Genomic DNA, 27,626 nt, shown 5'->3' with positions numbered 1-27,626 from the left:
GTGTGGGTGAGGTTTTGCTCACTGTGATCTCCATGTGGATGCCATGTTGAGCCTTCAACACACATGATCTCAAGCGATCCCCTCAAAGGCCATGTGGTCTTTGACTCTTGGCACTGTGGGGAATTATACAAGTCCAAGTGGTTCTCTTTCCTGTCTTTGAGCCCAGGCAGAGCTGGTTATGTCACCTGGTCCCCGAGCTGGCTCCACATTAATCTGTGGCTCTGGCTTCAGTTTCCTTAATCACCTCTGAATTCCCCATGTTAGAAGATGGCTGAAGTTATGCCTGTGTCAGAGGTCTAGGAACAACTAGATGGTTCGCTTTTACTGTATTATTGCTCCATAACTATCACTGGAGCATGTTTGGCAAGTTGCCACTTTACAATGATCATGTTCTATGCAAATGGTCCGTTTGCAGATCACCTCAAGAGAACAGCATAAACACAGTCATTAAAATGATGTATTTCCTAACTACTAAACATTGCATGCCTCTGCTTTAAATCTATTAAGTTTCCTTTACCTTTTCACCTTTTTCTCCATAAAAACCAAGGCCTCTGTTGCCCTGAAAAATCAACGAGTTTTTGTAAGTTTTTAAAAGTCAACAATCACAGTGAAATAACTTTCTTTTAGAAAAAGAAACCTAAAACCTATGTATTTATAACATTACTGAACAACTATCCTTGCATAATATTCTGGCTTCACCTTCCAGAAACTAATTGACACAGAGAGAATGTTACTGTCTTTTCTTTTGCTATTTCCACACGTAAACTGTGTAATAAAAGTCTGAGCCCAGATATCACATAATATGAACAGGAGCAAACTGGGATGCAGAAAAGTGGCACTTTACAGTATATTCTGAGCATTCACTAAGATTAAACCTAAACAATGAAAATTCTGGGGTTCAGAAAAATGATATGCTATTCTTTTAACACAGATATGCTTTTAAGAACTTTTTATTTTATTCTCTAAGCAAAACCTCAAAAATAGTGGGCTAAGAGCAGTTAGTTACTGTGTCACCCTTGGGAATATTTTACTGTTTGCCTTTTGAAATACATTCTATTGTTCAAACATCCTGATGATCAGAAAACTGAACATATTATTGGTCCTATACTTGCTGTATGTAGAATAACAATCCAGGGCCCTAGCTAAATGCTTCACGCTCCCTTTAATCCTATACACTACACGATGAGTTTGGACATCATGGGTGGTAAAATTGTTATCTCCTTTGACCAAGGGCACACAGCTAATGAGTGGCAGAACTTGATTTGATCCCACGTCTTTCCGACTCTTAATTGCTCATATATCGTTTCTACAGGGTAGCGACGCAAAGCATTTTTCTTGGGTCTGGTCCCTTTAGATTTAGAAAGCAGCCATTTTTTTCCCCACTAGGTCCCATATGTGAAGATCATAATTCATTCTGTCTTCTGTCTCAGCTATTTCCCATTTTGGTAAAATAATCCTAATTTCATATAAACATTTCCTACCCTTTAATGATTTTAGGGGATGGTGACTCTTTGGGTTTTATACAACCTCTTCATCTTCCTTTCTGCTTAAGAGGCAAAGCTAGGCCAAGTAGTTTAGCAAGTATTTAATAGTTTCACAAGTGGAGTTGTCATTTATGAGAGAGTTGATTCAGCCTTGGTGTCTAAAATAGGCACATATGAAAAGCTATACAGGCACACCTTGAAGATATTGTGGGTTTGGTTCCAGACCACCACAATAAAGTAAATGTCACAATAAAGCAAGTCACATAAATTTTGGGGTTTCCCAGTGCATATAAAAGTTATGTTTACACTATACTGTAGTCTATTAAGTGTGCGATAGCATTATGTCTAAAATATGTATACACCTGGATTAACAAATATCTTATTGCTAAATAAATGCTAACCATCATCTGAGCCTGTTGGAAAAATGGTGCCAATGCAGGGTTGCCACAAACCTACAATTTGTAAAAAACACAGTTTCTTTGACATGCAATGAAATGAGGTAGGTATGCCTGTACTACAAATTCATGCACGTTATAGAAACAGTACACTTTTCTTTGACCTCCAAACAACGCTGCTTCTTTCCCAGGGTCTCTACGTTCCCATCTTGACAAAAGACCATGTGAGGCCCTATCTGATTTTTCTCAGTAAAACTGAGAAACTGTCTGCCCCTTGCAATACCCAGAGGTTTTTTGAAAATAAAAAAGCCTTTAATTAATTTTTGCTTTTTTCCCACCTGGCTGGGAGTTGAAATCAAAGCATAGAAATACAGCCAGGCTAGATTAGAATGCGATTTGCTTGGGCCCCTGTGGTCCCTCTGCCTCATGAGCTGCTTGTCCAAGTCACCAGGAAGTGACCTGGTCGGGGATGAGGGCTGTTTGTGTTGCAGCCAAGTGGGGATCTGAGGCGACCTTGGGGCTGGGCCGCCCCATCCTACATCCGCTTCTCTTGGCTCTGGGCCGTTCCCACCCTGCTTGAGGCTGCCAGACAGTGGGGATCCCAGTGGTGGGGGCAGCAGCCTTAACAAGCTCCATCCCCAGCCGGAAGCTGTGTCAGAAGGTGATGGGAGCTGGGGGCTTGGGGGTGGTGGCAGCTGAGGTCCCCAGGAGGTTACAGAGATGGGATTTCCATGGAGCAGGCATGGGAATGTGCAGGCTGCAAGATGTCCTCGGCCATGTGCAGGCCGTGGAATGGTCCTTGAACGTTGGTAACAGACCCCAGGATTTCTGACTCATGTTGCATTTTGATCAAATCCTTTCCTCACCAACCTCCTACTGTTTGTCTTGGACATTTATCCTACTTTCCCAAATCATGATGAACCCCAGTTCTGTCTCTAAGTTCTAATAAGCCACTTACTTTGTTGTGCTCTAACCAACTTAACAGTCTTTCTCTGATAGAAACAGTACAGCTTTGGGCTCTAGCCTGAGTTGAAAAATCACTGACTATGAAATATCTGGAGGCTGACAACACACTCTGGTAGAAGCTAATCATACCCAGGTAAGAACGCTATCTGCTCCTCTACAGAAACACAGCTAATTTTGTTTGTTCTTGTAAATTAACACACATGGAAAAACATGATCTGTCCCTAAATCTATGTTTGTAATTAAACATTCATCAGTTTGATTTTCATGCAGATGAATGTTATGTGATTTTCATCCTTCAACACATCCACTTATTTCATGTGCCAGCTACTCCAGGTGCACCACTTGGAATTTATAACACTAAGTCCTAAAAACCTGCAAAATGGTTCTCATCATGAAATAAACAAAACATAGTTGTCAGCTGCGTATTTCCATGGTCCAGAGAGATATATACAAATACATAAGTCCCTCTGCTCCCTCCCCCTCAACCACCAACTTACTGGCTGTCCTTTTGATCCAGGGGGTCCAGGCGGTCCCTGCACAAATACAAATAAATTTATAAACTGTTTTCTTTATTCCAGGACCCAGAAAACATCTGCTAGAAAGCTCTGGGAAAGCCATTCACCGTATATTTAGGACACCATGTAGTATGTATGGAGGTTTCTGATACAACTGTCTCAGCAGGGAGGAATGGCTGCAGGGTAGAGGCCTGGGGTCAGGCCCAGTTCTCAGAATTTGCCAGCTGTCCATGCACAGCTGTTTCGGGTTTGCTTTTCTGAGTATAGACTTTTGACTTCACCTGTGTCCTATTCATGTTTGCCCTGCTCCCTCTGCCAGGTGGCAGGCCCCGTGACTGCAGAGACCGTTTCTCCTGCCACCCTCTGGGGTTCCCAATGGGGGCGGCTAGCACTGTGGGCGGGTGGGTCAGCGAATGTTCACAGGCAGAACTAATCGACAGGTCAGTACTGCAGGGTGGAGTTCACCCACAAACATCACCATTATCTATGTGCACAGCCTTCAGCATGAGTACCACACTTATAGTACCTGCATGACAAGGACAGCTGATGTGTAAGACAAAGAAGTGAACAGGCGGGGGTTTGGGGGCTCTTTTCATAGCCCATATGAAGAACTTGAAATGCCAGATCAGCTAAAAACCCAGCAGGTACAGTCTGTTATTTCATATTTCCCTGAACTGTGTATTTAATAGTATAAATTAAACCCTCCAAACCACGTGACACGTGTGCTGTGAGGAAGCCAGCGAGCAAATGTGATAGGAGAGCAAAGGACCTCTCATCACATAATCCTTGTTTCATTTCATTTGGCCAAGTCTCTCATGACAGAGGACTATTTGCAAAAATGATGTTCCCAGCACCAGGGAAACTTACTTTGTAGAAACAAAATCAATTATTATCTATAGTCTGAAGGAAATTTATGAGTACTCACACCCCCAACTATTAGTATGACTGAATCTTCCCAAACATATGTGTCTCCATTGTTTTCCAACATCTGTTAAGAAACTGATACCACAGTCTCCCTTGACAGCGTCCCTCAATCTTGAGCAATGGTTTTCTGTGAGAAGGTCTCTCTCACCTGTAGCCAAAATCTCTCCTTTTGTAACTTAAGGCCCACTTGTCTTACTAGTATAAAATGTCGGGAATGAGAGTCAGAAACCTTCAAGTAGCCAGTTTATCTCCTGGGTCCCTTGTGTAGTGGTGAAAGTATCCTGAGGGCTGCACAGGCACTAACAACTCTCCTTTTTCCTCCTTTCTCCTCCTTGCAGCAAGCCCACCTTCATCCATGTATTTGTCCTTTTTGCCACCTCACTCTATCATTTGATTTGCAGGGGACTGAACTCCTGTAGACCACCATTCAGGTGGGGCGCTAGGGCCATTTTATTAGTTGATGTCCAATATTTCACTCGCTGTAATGACCATGCCCAGGTGTGGTACACCTGTTGACAGCCATGCCCAGGTGTAGTACACCTGCTACAATAGCTATGCCCAGGTGTGATAGACCTGCTATGATGGCCATGCCTAGACAAAACCCATTTCCTTCTTATTATCCTGCTGGATTTTGGTTTGCTTTGCCCAGAGATGACAGGCCTTTGTCAACAGATTAGGTGGGGACCAGAGAGCTTGTACATGACTGGAATGGCACTAGCCAGCACCCAGTTTAAATGTGACATGGCGGGCAGTGATATGGTGACTATGAACTCTGACTCATTCTTCTACCTTAATAGTAGCAAAATGCATGCAAAGGATGACCTGTTTTGTCTTGACATTTTCTATAGTGATCACAAGCATCATGGTTGTATTGTGAAGCTTTCACCTGTATCAACAGTTGAGGGAGTTGCATCTCTAGAGGATACCTTGGCAAGGGTCCAAAACTGAGCACATGCATGTGGTACTTACTGGTCTTCCTGGAGTTCCAACGGGACCCATCGGTCCCATAGGCCCAGGGCGGCCGGGAGGCCCCTAAAGACAAGCAAAAGAGAGGCTGTTAAGAGAGGTAGACTAGTATTTGGAGTCCTGGATTCTTAAAATTTTGTTTGGAACATTCTCTAATAAAAATAAAACTTACCTGGTAACCGCCCAATCCAGGCTCTCCTGGTTCACCCTAGTTGAGAGGAAATAATTTTAAGTATTCTAGCTTTTAAGCATCTTTAGATTTAATTACATTTTATTGCAACATTGGAAATAAATATATAAGTTATATCAGCCCTAACAGGCCTTGGTAATGTTAATTACCTAATATCTGGGGTATTGTGATAGGAGAAAGGGATATACCCACAATTAAATATAAGATTGAAAACACCCTGAAAGGAAGTAAAATGATTTTTAAATTAATCATGATTTGGGATTAATCCATCATTCTATACAGTCCTCCATTCCATTCATTCTCACGACTCAGAGTTTCCTTGGAAATTAATGTTATTAATCAGGACTTCACACTGGGTCACTTAATCAGGTCTCCCATCTCTAACCCTTTTTCTGTGAAGGTCAGACATACCTGAATGAATATATCCAAAATTTTTATACATAAAAATAATGTCATTTATATATAAAGCAGCTCAAATTGTTATTATTAAATGCATAAAATAGTCGAAATATACACTTTTTGTTTTTGTGTGGATTTCTGACACATTTGGAAAAAAACCTTGAAATCAATTAACGAAGTGAAAGAGCTAACAAACTTACCCTGTATTTGTCGCGGTCCTTACTAGATAGAGCATAAGGTTCGCCTTTCTGCCCTTTGGGTCCTAGGGGCCCCTACAGTAGCACAAATATGGTAGAAGGAGAAAATGCAAAAAGTCCATTAACATTCTGTGCAGCTATTTAATCTGAACGACTAAATATAGACTTTTGTGGGCAATGTCTAATTGCTCCTACAACTTATTTTAGATTATTCTGAATACCAATCACTACATTCAACCCCAAAAATGAGACTTGTTTTTGTATTTACCCACTAGTATCTTTTTTCAAAGTTAAAATGGAAATACTTTATAGGATTTAAGTTATTTTCAAAAACCCAAATGAATGCTCAGTAAACTAATCCTTTAGTATACCAACATGTTATTTTTCTTTGTCATATTGTTTTGTGTTTTCTTTGGCATTAGTGTCCTGAAAATATTAGCACATGTACTCTGAAGCACCATTTGTGGGAGAGATACTGGGTCATTCTTTAAAACTGAAATTGTGTCAAATATACATGACGTGTATACATATGCATGTGTATAAATGTCTTAATCTCCACATATAAAATATTTTAAAGTAATGAATATGTTAATTGATAATAGAAGTTATTTTATTCCACTAGACTAGAAAATGATGTAGCTTACTGATAAGCTGAACCATGTGAAAAAGAACCAATGAAGTGGGAACTGGAAGGCAGAGGTCTAACGATGATGAGAAATTGCGTTAGGGGGAAACCAGATGAGAGGTGCTTATGACTGTTGTTCCTCAACCTTAAAAATGTTTTCAATAAAAAGTTTTACCAAATAAAATGTTAGTATAACCCTGAATTTGCAATATTTTGGTGGTAAGAATATATACTTACAGCAATATACTACTGAAAAATGTTTCAAGATTCTTTGGTAGGACCCTGAAAACTAAATGAGGCCTTGTAACAGATTAATATATGAAAGTTCTTCCAGTAAAAAACCAACCTCCTATATTGTATATGCTGAAGAATGTCCTAGTTCTTTCATGTCACAAAGGATTTTAGAATCTTATAAATATGGTGACTAATGGAGAATTTTGCCAAGCTTTACGCTTCATAATTTCAGTTTTACTATTATGCTATTATTCGCTGTTATTTGAATTGGAGCATGGGAGAAAATGAAGTGACACTTGGAAGAATGTAGGCCTGAACAATATAAACCAAACCAATTATTTCTATCTATCATGAAAACGAAGTTATTTGAATCCAGGAAAAGTATGCCTAGGTATCTGCAAAGAAACATCATCAGGGAGGTATGCTTCATCCTGATCACTGACTAAAGACACAAGGGCTATTTTTCCTCAGGGTATAAAAGGCAGGCTTAGCATGTGCCTGCAGCCCCTGGTAGCAAGTGAAACAGGAGGCAACCCATTCTTTCTCAAAAGTTTCTCGAAGATACTTTCTTAAGAGGGTCTTGTGCGAGGCCTTCTCGGTGCCACGAATGAGAGTCCAGCATCTTTCATACATTTCTGCTGACAAGTGCCAGCCATCCAGTTTCTAGAACTAACCACGTGATCAGCATGAGCTGTGCTGATGATACTCACAGGAGATCCAGGGAAGCCCCCGGGGCCGGAGGGTCCCTGCTGGCCTACGTCTCCCCTGGTCCCATTGCAGCCATCATAGCCAGGCGGTCCTCTGGGTCCACCTTGCCCAGGATGTCCCTGGGAAAAAGAAAAGTAAGTGAGTCATCCAGTCCATAGGCATTTGGTTTTCATATAACTGTGAGATAAAATGGTTTTAAATCTTCTCATAAAAGATGACCCTGGCGTGAATCCAAGGGAAAAGACAGCTTAAAACGAATAAGTAAATGAATGAAAGATTAAGTAGACAAAGGCACATGGGTGTAAGTCCTAAGCAGGAGAAAGGCCTTCAAGAGAAAGTTCTGTTTCCTACGGGTTTTGATGATAAGTAAACCTTTACCTTGCTTCATTGGGAGACAGGGAGGACGGTTGTGGCAGGGACAGGTAAGGGTAGATTTAAAAATTCAAGAAAAAATTCTAGAAGCAGCTAGCTCCTCCTCAGGGACCACAAGCACGCCTTTATCTGTTGTGCGCAATATTCTTTCTTTCTTTTTAAATTAAGTTTATTGGGGTGACAATGGTTAGTAACCAACTGACTTTCGATGGTGAGCTGGACAGACCCACATCCTAAACAGGTAAGAGATTCGCACCTGGGAATTCATCAGTGGCTTAGCCATAGGAAGAAGAACTGATTTTCTCTTTTTACTTTCTTTGGGAATGCTCCTTTTTAGATTTTTAAACATGAATTGAAAGTAAGTCAGGTGTTCTGAGATGTCTGGTGGGAGAAAAAAGGCAACATGATCAAATATCTTTCGAATAGCTAGAGAGCATCCGGCGAAGTCTGTGGGCCTCTCAAAAGCATTCATCTGGTTCCGGAAGACACCCGGGGGTTGGGTTAACAACCTACAATTTATATACTATGAGACCACAGCCTGTTTTGCTATTTCTTTGCATAATAGATGTTTAGGTATATGCTTTCTTATTATGTAATTCCTTTCCAATTTTGATTTTCTTGATAATAGACCTAACATATATTCCAGAGTGATTTTCGAGGCCATGAGGATATCTTTTAGATTTGCTTGGAGGAATTTGAAAAATTTCAAGATAAATGAACAAGTCCTACATATAGTGCTATACCCTGAATGATCATCAGAAATATAACGAGAAAAGTAGAATTTCTCTTTCATTTGCACATCTCTTTGCTTGAGATGTTCAAAGCCATTGCTTTAACTGGTCCCATCAGATAAGAGATCCAATAGACTTTTCAGTCAGCCCTCTGAGTGATCAGAGGAATCCTGCCCGCACCTGGAAATCATGGAACACCATCTCTCCAGCTGTGAGAGGGCCAGTTGTCTGATGGCGTTTGAAGTAAAGCCTTGTTTATTGGGGTCTCTGAAAGCCGATCCTTCACATTCAGCCTGACAAAAAAAGTTCTGTAGGTGTTCTGCTCAGGATCCTAGCATTCTGGGATGATTTTGCTTACAATGGACCACTGGGTTCCTTACTCTTCTCCTAAATTATCTGTCCTCTGTTGGTATTTCTGACTTCCTTAGAATTCATTTGAAACTGCATATTAACCTGATCTTCGTTTGAAATTGTACTTCAAAAAAAGATTTCAATTGTGTTGAGCTAAATGTCCATTTCTTACTGTTCATCTGATTAGATACATTTTTATATGATACTACTCTAAGATTTTACTGCCCATCAGTTTTATATATGACTTCTAAACATCCAAAATTATCCACCTCCTTCAAATGCTACATTCATTATCTGCTGAGATATGGCAGATGACATTTAGTTCTGTGGCTAAAGAGACTATTTTTAACAGCACCAAGATTCTGTAGAAAATGATCAGTCATCTGTTCACCATGATCACTCTCCCACATGATGACGACTTCCTTCCTAATTTGTGAAATACTTGCTTCTGATATTCAATAAGTATGAAGTGGAAACACAAAATATGATATAGATTAGTTACAATACTTTTCTGTAATATCACTCCATTTAAACTCAGATTTCAACTTCCAAAAGACAAAAACTGATGAACAGTCCAAAGAGTTCAAGAAAGTCTTTTAAAAATGGGTGCTTTAGTTTGAAGCAGTTGGTAGAAAAATACTTTCATTATTTGTTTAACCCTTGAAATCCGCACCTTCTTTAATTGTGTCCATTTCTCAAGACTTTGACTAATGTGAATGTGATTTCCTTATTTATTCATAGCTATGTGTTTTGTAAGTGATGTATCTGTTTGAGCACTGCATCTAGGTGACACTTATGAGCACCCACCACTTGGGTCTTACGTCTTTGTAACTGTGGCTTCCTTTCCTTAGCTCTGATCACTTTCTTCTACTGTTGGCAAAAGTCTTGAATGTGAAAGAAAAGCATGAATTCTCTATGACTACTCTCCATTCATGCTCTTCTTCTAGTCTCGTGCAAGGGAGCAGCCCTACTTGTGCAGTCTGGGGGGCGGTGAAGATTTTCTCCCCGTGTGTGTGTGCATGCATGCATACATGTGTGTGTATGCACATGGATGCAGGTGTGTGTGTGTGTGTATGCATGCATGCATGCATGTGTATTTGTGTGCGCGTGTGTGCGAGCATGGTGATAGAAAACGTGTATGTAGGGGAAGGGCGCAGACATCTGTGTGTGAGGATCCTGAAGCACATGCCCTTAAACTTCAGCAGTAGACAGATGGGATGGGTCTGAATGTGCAATAAACACATTTATCCCCGAGGCTGGGATCTGCAGGAAGCCAGCCCTGGGAAATCTGCTCATGGATCCCTGTGAAGAAGGCTGTGAGTCAGGCTGCTTTGTTTATTTTTTTATGCTACAAGAAGTAAAGTAAACTAGGTTAGAAAAACACATTTTATTGCATTCTGAGATTTTTCTCATGGACAAACCATGCCTTTTCTTCTTCCCGTTTATGTGTGGTTACTACAAAGAATTTGAGAAGCTGCATTTGTGCAGCAGGACTTCATTATAGTCACGGTCTTGGCTGCGCTACTTTATATTCAGGTTGTTTTATAGTTCAAACAAAATTTCAAGACTGGCTCTTTATTGAGCATATCGGAGCAACACTCCAGCTTTTTATTACAAAACAATCTCCAATTTTAGCAAAGTAGTCTCAATTCTGAAGCCAAGTCTAGAAGAACGTTTACAAAGGAAACAATTTGTCCAATATTTGACTGGATTCCAGGAGAAAAAATATGCACATGTAGCCCCGCAAGTTTTATGTTATAAACAAAAAAAGAGGTTCGGTTCAAGTTGTCTCAGTGAAGTCATAAATGTATTGCTTTGCATGCATACAATGTTTTAAAATCCTAATCATATAGAAAACTTACGGGAATTCCATCGGCACCAGGGAATCCAGAAACGCCTCTTGCTCCCTGTGAAGAAGGCAAATAAACTTAACGAAGGCTGAGACACCCGCCACCCTTCATAAAATGAGAGGAAATCACCAGTATTCCGTACCACGTCTCCTTTTGATCCTGTGATCCCAGGAGCGCCCCTTTCACCTTTGTCACCTTTGCGGCCCTGCAGTCCTGGGAATCCTTGTAACCCTGGGGGCCCGGTGTATCCCTGGGGGCCCACTGGCCCTGGCTGACCCTGTAGAAACAACATACATTCATTTTCAACAATTAATAGCGATGAATGAACACTTTCAGTCACACTGTTCTTGAAACAACAATTTTCACTCTCAGAGAGCTATCATCTTCAGAGAACATTATATACCAATTACCATCTTCTGCTATGATAGCCTCAATGTGATTTCTGGCAAAGGAAAAAAAGTCATTGAGTTTAAAGGAAACAAATACTAAATGTAACAAAAAATTCTCCTAAATTACTAAAGGGATGTTATTGAGGAATAATAATATTAGCCTGGAAAGAATCAACTTACTTCGCCTTTTTTTTTTTTTAAAGTCCTTTGAGTATATATAAAAAAGTTCCAAACAAATTTCTAAGATTTTTATCTCTACCTCAATTGAATGCATACAATAGATACAGAAATGTACACTGCATTCAGGTATCAAAATGTTCCCCAGATGTTTAAGTGATTAGATAATCCCTTCTTTGGTTCACACAAACACAGAAAAAAAAATAAAAGGTTTCTGAAACATATAAAAATGTATGTCCATATTCACAGGATGGCTGTTATTAAAAAAAAAAGAAAGAAAAGAAAACTACGTGTTGATGATGATACGAGAATTGGGAACCCCTGTGCAGTGTTGGCGGGAATGTAAAATTGTACGGCAATTGTGGAAAACAGTATGGTGGTTCCTCAAAAAATTAAACATATAATTACCATACGATCCAGCAATTCCACTTCTGGGATGATACTCAAAAAACTGAAAGCGGAGACTTAAACATATTTCTACACCCATGTTCACTGTAGCATTTTTTACAATAGCCAAAAGGTGGAAGAAAAGTGTCCCTCAACAGATAAATGGATAAACCAAATGCAGTTCATCCATACATGGAATGTCATTCACCTGAAAAAGGAAGGGGATTCCGACATATGCCACAACATGAATGAATCTTGAGGCCACTATGTTAAGTGCAGTAAGCCAGTCACAAAAGGGCAAAGACTGTGCGATTCCACTCATAGGAGGTTCCTAGAGTGGTCAAATTCACGGAGACAGAAAGGGGAATGGAGGTTGCCAGAGGCTGGGGCAGAGGAAATGGGGAATCCTTGTTTAGTGGGTACAGCGTCTCGGTTTGGGAAGATGAAAAAGATCTGGAGGTGGAAGGTGGTGATGTTTGCACAACAATGCAAACTGACTAAATGCGACTGAAATGTATAAAAATGGTTAAGATGGTCAATTTTATGTTACGTATGTATTACCATAATAAAAATAAAAAAGATTAAAAAGGGGTTCTAGCTCTCTTACTAATAGACTAATTTATGTATTATAGTTATGTTTTAATGAACCTCAGGTTAGCTTAAATTAATAAAAAAAGAACCCTCTACGTCTTGATTCCTCTTTAAATGATGAATCTGCTGTTTATTCATCATACAGAATCTTCATTTGCCAAGTCCTATTTGGTTTTACATTTCAAATTCTTATCTTGCCTTTAGACTGAGTGGGGACTGAGCCATTATTTCTAGTCTAGTTTTCCATTGCCTGTAAGTAACCTTTCCTATATAAACTGTGTGGCTAAAAAGTTTGTTTGTCTTTACAGAATGTTTATAATCTCTCTGCAACATTCCACGCAATGGAGGTGAAGCGAACAACTTCAAATGCAGCCCAAGCTCCAGTATTAATGCCACAGATCATTGGCATAGAGGGGTGTGGGGAGACCTTGCCTCTGAATTTCATTATCATTCCTACGCTGCCCTTTAGATATCGGGTCCCAGGTGTGGGGGAAGCAGCTAAGACATTTCTTTGGGGTGGGAGATACGGTGGATGAGAGCGATCCCAAAGCTTGGGATACCTGCCTCCTCAGACAAAGGGGAGTTTTGGGAAGCCCCCTCAGGCCTTCCTGTGGGCAAGGTCAGAGTCTTAGAGATGGTGGGTTCTCCTGCTCTCCCCTCCATATGTTCCAGAAGAGTTCAGTCAATGAAGAAATCAGCAAATACTCACCTAGAGTAGCCTGAGTGCAAGCATCTTAGGTCTCAGTGAAGCCAATGTATGAAATATCTTTGAAGAATGGGATAACAGTGGGGCTATCGCCATTGTTTGTTTCTGTCTAGTTGGGGAGAATTATGGTCAAAGACAGACAGCCCTGACCTTGGTACATGATATCCCAGGCTCATTCTAGTCTAATTCCAGTCAGGTGTCTTAGTATCCTACATTTGTTCTAAGTTTGGGAACGATAACGTGCTTTGATTCTGAGTTTTATGGATATTTCCCAGTTGTGCTTATCTTTGTTTTGTTTGTGGTTTTGTTAGAATATAGCCTTCTTGTGATTATACACCATGCCTCCAAGCCTTCTAGTTTCCCTAATCATGGTGAGGCTTATCAGTGTTTACAGGGAGCATCCTTTGGGGCGTAAAATGTTCCTCATCAGCACTGTCGTTTTTACTGTCCATAAACGACATCTCCATCTGGGGGGATTACTGTACAGAGCCAATGGAGGGAAACATCTGCTGCGAACTGAAAGGGAACGTGTGTGTCTTAATGACGAAAAGCCACATTCCTGTCTTGCACTCATTAACCTTTCTTCAATTCTCTTTGATGGGGAAAGTGACTAACGGTATCACGTACTCATTTTCCTTCCATGTTCAGTAACTTTTATTCCTTGAATGGGAAGCCTGACTTTTGGAACAAAACTAATCTTTCCTTTTCTGGATCATGCTGTCACTTTTTTTTTATTGAGGTGAAATTCCCATAACATAAAACTAACCATTTTAAGGTGACTTCTAGTACATTCAGAATGTCCTCTCTCCACCACCTCTATGTAGTTCCAAAACATTTTCATCACCCCGAAAGGAAACCTCATGCCCACTGAGCAAGTCACCCCCCCATTCTCCCCCACCTCCAGTCTCTGGAAACCACCAATCTGTTTTTGGTTTCTACAGATTTATCCATTCTTGCTATTTCATATTAATGAATTCATATACTATGTGATCATGATATATGACCTTTTGTGTCTGGCTTCTTTCACTTAACATAAATTTTTGGAGGTTTATCCATGTTGTAGCATATATCAGTACTTCCTTCATTTTTATGGCTGAATGATATTCCACTGTATGGATAGACCACAATTTGTTGTGAATAGTGCTGTGAACATGCATGTACAATTACTTGAGTACCTGTTTTCAATTCTCTTGGGTATATAACTAGGAGTGGAATTGCTGGATCCTGTGGTAATTCTATGTTTAACTTTTAGAGGAACTGCCATACTGTTTCCTACCCTGGCTGCACTATTTTACATTCCCTCCAACAGGGTGTGAGGGTTCCGAATTTCTCCACATTCCTGCCAACAATGGTTATTTTCCATTAAAAAAATTATAGCCATCCTGATGGGTGTGAAGTTAGTGTCATTCTAAAGAGCTCATCTTGAGCTCTGACCGATGGAATGTCACAAAATTCCACCAAGTTTCCTGGAAGGGCCAGGAAGAGTCTGGAGAGAATCAGAGTTATATCCTCGTCCTCTGGGACTGAACCCTCAGTCTTGCCCCAGTGAAAACCCTGTGTTGCTGGGACTAAATGGACATTTACGTCATAGTCCGAAGACCTTTGTATGCATGTTTTGGTCATCAGGGACTGAGATTTTCCCTAGGATATCTTGCCCATGCGGGCATCTAACGTGTAAAGAACAGTTGGAATGGTCTGGTAAATGAAAAGGATTTCCCTCTGTGCTAATCATCATCATTATCAACTTCCATCATCAGTTGAAAAGCCCAAATCGGAAAAGTTATTTCCATCTTTTTCTTTCCTTTTGTAATAAGTGATGTTAAAAATAAAAATGACCCCAGTAACTGTAGGACTTTAGTTTAAATGTCTTTGCATAAATCTAAAAAGCTCCTAAATTTCTAAAGCTCCTAAAATTCCTGCAATATACTTGATAAAAGTATTCCTACAAAATGTTTCTTAAAAGCCAACAGACCCTACCCCCACCAGAGACTTGGATTCATATAGATACATTACTTCCTAGGAAACAGGATAATGAAGTGTCATTTAATTGTGTATCTTCTGTGATGAAGCACTGCTACAGGTTTTTATAAAATGCCTTATTTTATTATATCCCTATGACAAATGCATAAAGTAGGCATCTCCCCAACTGCGAGAGGAGAGACAATTTGGGCTCGGGCTTGGGAAGGTTCCACAGGGAGAGCTGACTATTATGCAGTTAGGTCTGGGGCTCTGAAGCCTTCCATCTTCTGTCACACCCGTGAAGTCCGCGGGCAGCATCAGGCACCCAGGAGCTTGTGAGACATGCAGAGTCTCAGGCCTGGACCAGACCTCCTGACCTGCATTGAACATGAGCTTCAGGATGTGTCTGAGTACAGTGAAGTTTGAAGTTTGAGTACGACCCCCGCTTCCTTCCTTTGCTGATGTTCTTATGGGAGGACAGATATCTTTTAATAAGAAAAATGTCTTAAGCATGAAGTTGAATCCCAGAAGAAAGGTTGGGCTTCCTGAGTCAGGCAGAGGAAAATCTAATATTTATGTCCGTTAAATACTATTTCTAATTAAATTTTATTGGTCTTATGCTTCCACAAGTCCAAGATATCTGTAACAAGACAGAATGAACTTTGATCACTTTTAGGAGGGAAGGTTGCACAATGCCTCTCCCTTTTTGAAATCACCACTGGAGTATGTGTGGGATGTCCAGGGTCAGTTTTGGAAGCCAAGGTCTGAAAAATTGGATAGAATGCAGATTTGAATATACATTGCTTAAATACCACAGTTGTGGCGAGAACGCACTTCAAGTCCTGAGACACTTACTAAGCTTTTATGAATTTGTAATTTTCACTTTTAAGAAAAGGGGCAAAATATAATCGAATATGTATACATGCAAAATAACTCGACAACTTCACTCTCTAAAATAAAACTAGAAGACCAATGATTAATTAGGGCCCCAAGAAATTTCACATTCATGCAACGCCAAGGTGGTGCCTACTTCTGTTCAGAGTTTATTAACCTTAAAATTTGCCTTGGGTGAAGGAATACAAAAAGCTTCATTTATCAGGGAAAGATAAGGAGAGATGTTTCTAAGGATAAAACCTGCTTCACTGCACATCAGGATTTTTAATCTATAGTACAGTATTTTCCAGGTAGAATACGAATAAGCTTTTCATGACTTACTGGCCAACATCTGAATAGTAGGAAATCCCTTCTTCCTAAGTTTACTCTTCCTGTCTCGCATTTTACGGGCACTGTGAGCCCCACCAGACACCACACATCCTCTGTAGTCTCCTGGGCAGCCCCTCCCTTCCTTGGCTGTTGGCAACGTGTTCCAGACCTTCCGGGCCTTCTGATGCTGCAATTCTTGGTGGCTCTCAGGGGATTCCAGCCTAACTCCTAGCTTTTCCTGTGAGCTGTTCACACACATTCGAAAATATATAAAATGGCCCCAAAGGCAGGAAGGGCTACTTTTTAGAATCCAGGAAGACAATTCCTTCATCTAAAATTTAGAATTAGTCACCATTCTTCGGGATGGTCATTAGCCTTTGCAGGCAATTTTTTAATCACCATAACAGGATGCATTAATACCATATTCCAAGCTAATAATAATGTGAAGGTAGTATTTGAACAGTACATTACCAATATAATAAATATCAGTAAATAATGGGCAACTGCCTCGTCCATGCAAAACAGACAGAGCTGATGCTAAATCAGACACATTTTACCTACAGCTTCTTATTTAATATATAATCAAACATTAGCCCCACCTCAAATTAAGGATTTATTCCAAATTAAGGATTCCACTTATATGAGACAGAATTATATCGGCTCTTGGAATTCCCATTCTCTAAAATTATCTGACACAAATTGTAGGACTAGTGTCAATATAAAGGAAAAAACATCCATATGTACAGAAACAACCCTTGATCCTACCTCTCTCCATTACAAACATTTAGTCAAAATGTATCATAGACCTAAATCAAACAGCTAAAACTCCAATACTTCGAGGAAAATATAGAAAAGAATCTCTGTGACTCTGAATTGGCAAAGATTTCTTAAATGAGGTACAAAAATCACAAGCCATAAGAGAAAAAAAGGTAAGACTAAAAAAGTTTGATCTTCAACAGATACTGTTAAAAATAAAAAGCAGGCTATACACTGGGAGAAATATTTACAAAACACATATTTGATAAGTACTTTTATCCAGAATGGAAAGAACTCCCAGAAATTATAGGGAAATAAACAACCCAACCGAAATAAAAAAATGGGTAAAAGATTTGAACTGACCCTTCACCAAAGGTGATGTACAGATGGAAAAATAAGCCCATGAAAAAATGTTAAACATAGCCGGTCGGTCCTTAGGGAAAGTAAATTAAATCCACAGTAAGATATAATTGCAACCTACTAGAAAGGATAACACACACACACAGAGAAAACACTGGCAATGCCAAGAGCTGGAGAGGATGCAGAGAAACTGGGACTCTCCTTCACTGCTGGAGGGAATGTGAAATGCGGCAGCTACCTTGGAAAAGCTGGGCGGCTTCTTACAAAGTTAAACATACACTTACCATAAGCCGTGTAGGTAAATGTTCACACTGGTTTAATTTATTTTAGCGAAAAACTGGAGACAACCTGAGTGTCCATCAGCTGATGAATGGATAAACAAATGTGGCACATTCATCAAGTCAAATACTAGTCAGCAATATATAAGGAAGAAACTATCTGATGTGCGCAACGAGGATGAATCTCAAAAGCGTCATGCAGCCAGACACAAAGGCTCCCGTCCTATTTATATGATATTATGCTATTATCCTATTTATATGACATTTTAGAGAAGGCAACGCTAGGAACAGAAAACACACCAGTGGTTGCCAGGGGTGGAGGTGAAGGGAGGAGACGGACTGAAAAGGGCACAAGGAAACTTTTGGGGTCATGGACTTGTTTTATAGCAGGATTTGGGTGGTGAGAGACAGCTGTACACATCTGTCAGTATTCATTGAGTTGTATGTAAATTATGCCTCCATAACTTGACCTAAAAACAACCAACCAACCAAAAAAAAGAAGTTTGGCGAAGGCAAAGATTAAGAAGACAAGCCCTGTAATTCTTAGGCACGTCGCATATGACCAAGTCCGTTTCATACACGTATACTCTTACCAGTGAATTTATATGATAGATAATATTTAGAAAAGGAAGAAGAGTGGACACTTTAAAAATTAAAAGAACATTTAGCCATTTTTAAAAAGACGTCTGACAGGGAAATGAACAAATCTGAAGAAACCAAGACCTAGTTTCCTTGTCTAGAATCTGATCTATTTTAGTGTGGTCCTGACAGAAATTAGAACCACCCAGCACACAGCCCATAGGAGAGCAGAGCTGGAAGTGGGTCAGGACTAAATTAGATGCATGAGTGAAAACTAAGCCTAAAATGTCACTGGTTTCCATTCTGCATGATCTTCATAAGAAACAAAAATCAATAGGTCACCGATAATTCTGAGATGCTATTGTATAGTTTTATCTGAAATGATTTGACTTGGATAGATTCACGTATTTAAGCACAGAAAAACGGATCATCTCTGGTTCTCCACCCATTGGTCCAATAAGTCTGAAAACCTCTGCTCCTTATTCTAAAAATAGGCAGCACATGGGCAGTCCCACTCAATGGCTGTTAGCCCAATGTGAGACTAAGCTTTTTATAGTCTGGACGTGATTTTGTTTGGCATATGTTGGAAAAACTGATTTTCTGGGAAAGCCTTTCATTGCCTCTGTGCTTGCAGCAATAAATACATTTCGTTTGCTTAAATGTGAACTGTTGCCTAACAGATTGACTTGATTTCCTAAGTCTTCTGTCCTCCAAGAAGACGTGGAGTTGAGTGTGGATGAGCCAGGGCCTCTCACAGCACTGACAGCAGTGGAGGAATGAGCTGGAAGAAGCAGATTCTGGGGCACTCCGGGGATTCTGGTTGTCAGGCCTTCCATTAAGTAAGAAATGCTCTAACTTAGGAGCTGTCAACGTGGACTACAACATCAGTCAGCACCATCATCAAATAGCCTTTACGTCATCATGAGCTGGCTAATACAGGTTGGCTTCGGGCTACACTTACGCAATAGAAAGTGACCACTACAGTAGGCAGCAACTTCTGAGTTACCCAAATCTCAAAGCTAAAGGTAATTAAAAGAGTTAGCTGTCCATATGTATGGCCTCAATTACAGACTATTAATTTTCATGTGCCAACTGCATGTGCTGATAGTTCACTAATGTTCTTAGGTCATGCTCTCAGGTCATATTCAAGTGTGACATGACTCCCAGTAGTGATTGTGTGTTCTAATGACTCTGTGTTTCTGTCATTGCCCAGTGAGGAGCTCTCTATATACAGTGATTGGCCAACAGCCCCGGGGAAGGCTGCCTACAGATGGAAGGAGAGAGAAGACATATCCGTGAGCACGGCCTTCCAAATATTGGCCTCCCTGCTGAGATTATCAATCAGGCTGCAAGTCTTTGAGAATAACATTTTAATATCTGTAGCAAAGACCAGGAATGGGACCAGCAGTTATATCTACTTTGCATTTAGACTAAACATAGTCATATGAAAGAAAAGTAGTCTCCAGGTTGGCATTATAAGGAGCTGGTCTGCTATGAAAAAAGAAATTGGCTAACAACGAAGAAAAGGTTAAGTACAAGAGAGGGTTCCAACTTGGCTGTGGTACCCAGATTTTTTTCATGTTAATCTTTATTTAAAATGTTCCTAAATAGGACAAATTTTAAACAGAGCTCCAAATTTTCTGTCATCAGGAAAAGGTGTGACTACTACTCTCCCTCTTTTCCTCTCCCTTATCCTCCTCCTTCCTTGGCTTTGACCTACTTATCTGTTATTTTATACTCATTAAAGTTATTTAATGTTTTCAATGCTTTTATAAGATTTTAATTTATTTTTAAATTTACATATAATAAAACCCACTTTTTTGGTTCATAGGTCTGTGAGTTTTGACAAGCGCTCTGAGTTGCATCACCCCATTCTCTGAGCTGCCCCTTTGTTTTCAACTCCCTCTCCCCCAACTTGGTCAATCGCTGGTCTTTCTCCAGCCTGATCGTTTTGCCTCTTCCAGATTATCATACGATAATCATACGAGTGGAATCATACAGTATGTCATCTTTTGAGTCTGACTTCTTTCACTCAATGGAATACATCTGAGATTCACTCGCCCTGTTTCATGTATCAACAGTTTGTTCCTTTGTATTGTTGAGGAGTGTTTTATTGTATTCCAGTACCACAATTTGTTTATCCATTCACTTGTTGAAGGACATTTGAATTGCTTCCAGTTTTTGGTGAATATGCATTGAGCTGCTATAAACATTCATGTATGTTTTTTATTTTGTGTGGGTACGTGTTTTTGTAAATACCCCATACTGGGATTATCATCTGGTAAGAGTATGTTGAACTTTGTTAAAAAATTGCAGAACCATTTTCCAGTCTGGCTGTTCCATTTTGCATCCCCACCAGCCACATGCGAGAGTTGCTGGTGCTTGTCAGCACTTGGTGTTGTCATGGTGTTCTCTTAGCTGTCTCCTAGGTCTGCAGTGCTAACGCCTTGTGGTTTTAATCTCATTCCTCTTAATGAGCACAGTGTCTATATTTCTGCTAATCCTACATCCAGTTCAGGGTTCAGAGTTCCCACGGAGGGCATCGTTATTACCGCTGCTGCCACAACCTTTTGCTATGAGAAACGATGGCCCGGCCCCTGTCAGACCCGTCACACAGTGGGGTGGAGCGACAGTGGTTTGCTCAGCCAGTAGGACTGTCACCACAGTCCTTGCCCCTCTGCTCCTCTCCATAATGACAACCAACCCATAGTCAGTTCCTTCACAAACACGTGAGTCTGTGAAGAAACAAGTTTCACAAACTTGTTTCAGGGCAGGAGAGCCATGAAGGGAAGTGAACCAGCACGAACCAGACGGACATCAGGTCTGAAAAATGATCCCAGAGCAACATGCCTCAAAGGCAGGGACAAACAAGGACGATCTTTGATGGGGCCAGAACATCACCTTGAACTTCTATGGAGTTGGGGGAGGGGAGGAGATAATTTAAAAAATTTCTACTGTACAGAAATTAAAGCAATTCAACTCCTAAATTCTCATCTAGTGTACGGATTTCATTTTATTTTGGATAAAAAGTTATTCCCTTCTCATACAGTATTGTACAAAATACATGCCTATCTTTCTGGTATAGGAATATCATCCTCATTCTCTAGCAAGATTCTTATAGGGAAGAATAACAGCCATTTAAAATTAGACCAACGTAACATCAGTTTTCAAACTTACATGTCTGCTCTTCATCATGGATAATCCAGTACTTTCCCGAAGGCTTCATAAAACACCAGATTTGGAAAGGACTGCAGAGAGATCTTACAGAAAGTCCTCAGACCACCAAAACCCACTGGATCGACTCAGCATCTTAACAAGATCCCAGGTGATTTGAGTGTGCCTCAAAACTTGAGACAATCACTCTAGAAATGGTCCATGTCCCAGGATTGGTCTTGGCTGGCTGTCAAAGCATCAATTGTGGGGAGTCTCAGACCTCAAGAATTCTGGTCTAGCTGTTTGGGGAGTGGGGGGAGGAGAAGAGGAGCCTGGAAATCTGTATTTTTAACAAGCTCCCTAAGCAATTCAGACTCATAGGCAGGTTTGGGAGCCAGAGAACAATTCTCCAACAGGACAGGTGAGGAACAGTCCAGGTAGGTGAAGGGTGTCACCCACAGTTCTGCTGACCCTCCAGGCAGGAGCGCATCACATTGCTTCTGACAGCACTCCGTCTGCTCCCTGGGCTGGTCAGGATGACTCACCGCTGCGGCCCCTCTGAGGGCTTCTTGTGTTTGTGAAATGCATGTAGAGGCTTCTAAGACTCCCCTTTGGCTTTGACATACACGGATGGCTCCATTTCCCCCATCCAGAGAGGATTACATAAATTTCCCAATAGTGGAGGGGAACTGTGGCCCAGCAAAATGTCTTAGGATGAAATTTCCCTGTAGTTTCAGCATTTATAATATTTTTCCTTCCAAAGATTAAAGAAGAAAACCCCTAAAGGTCAGTGACCTTATTCTGGTGATTTAAAAACCATGTGTGAGTCCATACACCCTGCAGCAGGGCCTGTCCCAGCTCACGGGGGTTGGCTGTGGATCTGGTGGCTCCTCTAGCCAGTCCCTGGAGACGCCCAAGGACCCCAAATCCCTACTGTTCATTTCAAAGGGAGCTGAGGTTTAGCCGAGCTCTGGAACAGACAGTTCCATAGAGCATAACAATTTTTGGCAGTTCTTCTTATCCCTTGTAATAGCATTTTTTTTCCTGAAAAAATTATCCATTCTCTTCAACAAAATATGAGACATTTCTCATTTTTTAAAAAAACCCTAACTAACCCACCCCAAATCCCACGATTGCCTAAACTTCAGTCATTCAAAGATTTCGGAGAAAGAACTATGTTTTGTCTCTTGTGAGGAAAAACTGGACGTGGCTTTCTAATAATGCAAATGATAAAATAGAATCAGTAATGAGTTCAAAACAACGGATGCAGTTATGCATTTAAGTTTAGATCAATCCTCAAAAGAGTAGCCTGGCTTGCAGCAAGGTGGGGGCTGATGGGAGACGGAGGCCTGTTTTCCAGGGAGGTGAGCGCAGCCTAATGCCCAGAGCCTTACATCCGATGGCGGTCTCTGTGGTCACCGAACGTGTCATTGTGTCCACTGTCCTATCCTAGAGGACCATGTAAGCCCTGAGGGCCAGTGGTTCCATTGGATGCGTTCCTCGAGTCGTACGAAGTAGGAGCTTCCATTCTGGGTTTTAGCTTGATGTGCCCACCTTCCCACACCCGTATATTCTGCTCTAGGCTAACTGAGCTCCTGACAACTGGGCCCTTGTATCGAAGGGCCTTTGCACATGTCTGCCCTCATTGGCTGATGACTCTCAGGGGCTCTAGAGGGTGTGGCTCAAGCCTCTCCGGGGACATTTTCCTGACCCTGAAAGGAGATTAGGTGCTCCCTCAGCGTGCTTCTACCATAGCACTTGCTTCTATGTGCTGTATGTGTATGTCTGTCATGTGCTGTATATTGGGACCACGCCTTAAGCTTCTGTCTCCCTCATCTCTCATAGCATTTGGAATACGGGATGAGCTCGACAACTGTTTGTTAAGGAAATGAATTACAGTGCTGCGATTACCCAGTTCTGCCTGACTCCAAAATTCAGGTTCTTCCCACATGGAAATGGAAGGCCAGAGTCACCTATTTTTCGACCATTTTTATGACCATTTTATAATGTGTTCATGATCTCAGAAGCACTTCTGAACCCAGCTTCAGCAGATCATACTGTGGAAGGCTACCACCCTCTTGTTCTGTCTCCCCACCTCCCACACCATGCCTTAAGTCACCCTAATATGTCAAAATATGTCACCCACAACCTCAACTCTTCTCTAAACTCTGTGCCAGATCTGTGGGATTTCTGATTGCTGGTTCTGCCCGACGATCTGGTTTTATCTGTCTGCATTGTCTGAGAGAATGCTTTCCAGACCTTTAAAATGGAATCATAAAAAAGGACCACCCAGGCTTGTGGAAAGGAGTGCCAGACCTATCAAAACTGTGCTTAGGATCTGATAGAGAAATAAGACATCATCTGCTGAAATCAGGAGATAAGAAATGAGGCAAGGGTTTTGGAATGCCAGGACTCCCTCCTCCAGATTTAGTTCTGGTAATATTTGAACCAAGATGTTCAGAGATAAGCCAAACATGCTGAAGCCTTTTATCGAAACTACCGTTACTCAGGAGGGTTAAAGGATATGGAGAAAATGGGAGAGTTTGCCAACATGAGTCTGTGAAAAGGCTGTGAGAGGAAGATTTTCAACGCTTACTGGATGTCTCTATTTCAAAATAGAATTTTAACTTTCTATCAAGAAAAGATACCTTATTAGCTTTTATATTCTGGGTTTGAGGAAAGCAGAGACTAGAAGGAGTATCTTGCAGTTCTTGTGGTCAACACTAGGTGGCAGTCAGTTGTGCTCTTTGGGAACAAAAACTACCCCACTTTTGACTTCAGACAGACTTGCAATGTCAAAAATGTTCTGATTGTTTTGGGTTCTGATGACTGCACCCCCGTCCCCCACACCAATGGAACAGAGGGCAGGTCCCCCAGTTGTCATGGGGACCTAATCTCCTCTGGGGAAAATTCTGATGAAAATTTTGACTGCAGAATTTCAATGGTGCCTAAAAAGCATATCAAATTCCATTTTTCTTTTTTTACAGGGTTATTGAATTAATTCAATAATTAATTATTTTATGATTCCCTTTCGTTTTGACTGGCTCAAAGGAATGTGTTCTAAATGTATATAGATATGGAAGGATCTGTTAAATCCAGACCCAGCACAGGGTTTCAAGAGATAGCGATTGAAAATTGAATTCGATCCCTGTCTGGGACTAAATTATAAGAGCAACTAATATTTCTAGACTAGAGCATCTACTGTTTGGAGCACGTTCTAATAGAAAACTGAGTTCTTTAATCCCCACAGCACCTCTACGAGGTACGTACTGTCTTTATAATCATTTTATGGGTAAGGAAATTGAGGCCGAGTAATGTGGGTCACTCAGCTGGCTGGGAGAGGAGGGGATGCTCAGCTTTCCAGAAAAGTTCCAGAGGGCACTGTCATTGTGCATATGCAGCTTCTTTGAGTGATGAGTATGACTTTGGACCTTGAACATGTCTTTTTGACTAATCTTCATGAAGCTATCATCAAGCCCAAAGTAGATGGGAAAATTGACAAAAATAAACAGATGTGTGTTTGGGGTTCAGGGAAATCCATACAAAACAGAACCAGTCACAATCCTGCAGTGATTATCTAAGAACCTGCTTCACTGCTTTAATCCAACCGCTGCTCAATTGTGGCCATTTCATGGCTCATTAATCCCCCCTCTGCTAGAAAGTGAAGGGGGCAGAGAGAGAAGGTGAAACTCAAACAGGTCAATTCTGTTACTTTTTAGCAACTCTGGTCAAAAGGTATGCAAGGATGGCCCAGGGTCCCGGGTGGGGCTGCAGACTAACACACTGAACTATCAAACTACTCTGGTGGAATAGTTAGACATATCTCATAATCTATGTTTTCTCTGGTTTCCATTAACAGATTTTTTTTGTTCTTGAAGAAAGATTGTTGTGTTGGAAAGATTTCTGAAGGGTTGTGGACTTTTTTTTTTATTTTATGGTAGAAAGATTGAATTGTTAGTACTTCCCGAACATAGGGTTTAGCTGGATCTTTGAGAGAATAGATTTTTAAATACAGGGAAGTTGCTGGAAAATCAAGTGCACACCTGCTGGGACAACAAGTTCATTTGGGGAAAAGGCCATGGAGGCTAAGAAGACTGGGTAGGTGTAGGTAAGCCTCAGGGCACGAACCTCAGATAGGAACTGAGATATGAAACATAAGCAATGCAGAGCCACTGGAACTCCCCTGGAGAGAAGAAGAAAAAATTTTAGAATGGATGGCTATTTGGTTGTGAACAACATAAAAAGGTATAAAAGGGACTTCTAATTTGACGTTGGGAGAGACATTATGAGACAGAGAATGTTAGGTGTTTCCTAGAGTAAGCGTGAGAGAAAAGGAATCCTTGAAAGAGATGCTGAAGGAAACGGATGAGAAGATGGTGGGGAGGAACTCGTGGATGGAAGGGTTTTAGTGAGGTGGCTGAGATGTTAGCACCAGAGGCAGAAGTCTATAAATCAGGTGGTGACGAGACTTCCATGTTACCTAACAATATGGGGTTGTCCAAGAATGAAGAGATTCTGGTGGTCTACAAATGACCAGAATCATATTTGTGTAGACCTGGAAGACACCCTCCGGATGTCAGTCAGAATCACTGGAAGGTACCTAGACATATATTTGATTATGGACACATGAAATGATAAGCTTTGGAGCAACTCCTAGAGAAAGATCTACTCTAACTTTGAACGTGATGACTATGTGGCCTGGACCAGGTAACATGGCTAGTCAGTGGTGATCAGCCTTATATTCTAGTCATTAGTTTTTCATATTCCATGTTGCCTTGGAAGTTTTATAGTGAGAAAGGTTAAATGGCAGACAGTAAAGCCAAGTCAAAATTCAGTCTTCCTTGTTTACATCTTTAAAAGTATTTAATGTTTTGGAAATTGAGCCATGAAATAGTTTTGCAAAGATAGTATGAATAACAATACCTAGTGCACTGGTGAAAGTTCACTGCCAATCAGTGCTGCCAAATGGCAATATTCATGGGCCACAGAGTGGACGTGAGCTGAGGGCTTTAGCCCTCAGTCAGGGTAAAAATCCAGTTAACAAAGGGCTGGTCCTCATTATCATGTTTGACACAGCAGATGGCTATCTGGACATCCTGGACTTCCCTCTTAAGACGCCCCAGTTTATAGTGATTATTTGGACGGACACTGAACACACATCCGCAATTAAAAAAAGAACAACAAACCACGAGAAATTGATCTTTTTTCAGTCTGGTGGAAAGATAATGGATGGCTCATTTGTCCAGACATGAAACCCAAGGTCCTGGGCAAGAGGAAACCAAGTGACATTAACATCCATTCCAGAGAAGTGACTCAGCTGGTGCACTGTTCTCATGACAGGGGGTGAAAACAACCTCCAGAACATTCATTCTTCTCAATGACATTTGTTGTCAGAAAGATAAATAGCAGTTTTCACCCATAAAATGAAAGGCAAAACCCAAATACAGCTGCATTTCCAAGGCTACACTTATTCCTGATATGCTTCTTGTACATTTGAGGGTCTACAAAGATCTGACAACATCATATATGACAAGCAAAGATGCACATGGCGCGTTTAATAAACAAAGAGCAGTTATGGAGAGAGTTAAAGTATAGACCTCGACTAGGGTTGTGATTAACATGGTAAATTCTTGTTTTGTCTGGGAGTAGACTCTCCATATTGTGGTTGATCAATCACAAGTTAGGAGTTCAGCTTCTTATGTGGGATTATCCCCAGAAAGCCTTCCCCATGTTGCTCTGCGTGTGTGTGTGTGTCTAGTTCTTCATCACCATCATGGTCTTCTGGGTTTATCCTACTTTGTGATGTGCAGCCAGGCAGGGGCAACTCCAGGGAGGGTGTCTGGAGTTTTCTCTCTGCACCCGTGTGCCCAGCTACATGGAAAGCCTTTCACACTAAAACATTCTTCCTCACTCCAAAAAGATCTGTGATCCAACATATGGCCCATGCATGGTACTTTGTAGGGCTGGCCCTTTATAAACCAGTGGTGATGCCAATCACCTCCGACTCACCACCGACAGGGAAGGGAGAAATGGCAGAACTCGGGGAGACCGATTGCTGGATGAAACTTTTCCCCAGTTGCCCTGATGTTGCCTCTCAGAGTGTGGTTTTGTTACTTTTTGGGATGTGGCATGATTGGTAGCATTTTTTTCTGTATTCTGATAGAACACGAACATACTCCAA

At 41.0% G+C, this 27,626-nt stretch overlaps 1 protein-coding gene across 1 annotated transcript in view; it reads right to left on the bottom strand.

The window, feature by feature from the left end:
• The window catches only part of COL4A2 (collagen type IV alpha 2 chain), a 181,916-nt gene that overhangs the window by 62,713 nt on the left and 91,577 nt on the right, over positions 1-27,626 (bottom strand). The window contains exons 5-12 of the mRNA XM_033105154.1: positions 11,050-11,184; positions 10,920-10,964; positions 7,606-7,722; positions 6,040-6,111; positions 5,423-5,458; positions 5,254-5,316; positions 3,343-3,378; positions 518-559 (exon numbers count right to left, since the gene is read on the bottom strand). Coding sequence (XP_032961045.1) covers positions 518-559; positions 3,343-3,378; positions 5,254-5,316; positions 5,423-5,458; positions 6,040-6,111; positions 7,606-7,722; positions 10,920-10,964; positions 11,050-11,184 — 546 coding nt within the window. The remainder of the gene's footprint in view (positions 1-517; positions 560-3,342; positions 3,379-5,253; positions 5,317-5,422; positions 5,459-6,039; positions 6,112-7,605; positions 7,723-10,919; positions 10,965-11,049; positions 11,185-27,626) is intronic.

The sequence above is a fragment of the Rhinolophus ferrumequinum genome, chromosome 4 (genome assembly GCF_004115265.2).
Source record: "Rhinolophus ferrumequinum isolate MPI-CBG mRhiFer1 chromosome 4, mRhiFer1_v1.p, whole genome shotgun sequence".
Classification (NCBI taxonomy): domain Eukaryota; kingdom Metazoa; phylum Chordata; class Mammalia; order Chiroptera; family Rhinolophidae; genus Rhinolophus; species Rhinolophus ferrumequinum.
This window is presented reverse-complemented; position numbering and strand designations above follow the sequence as displayed.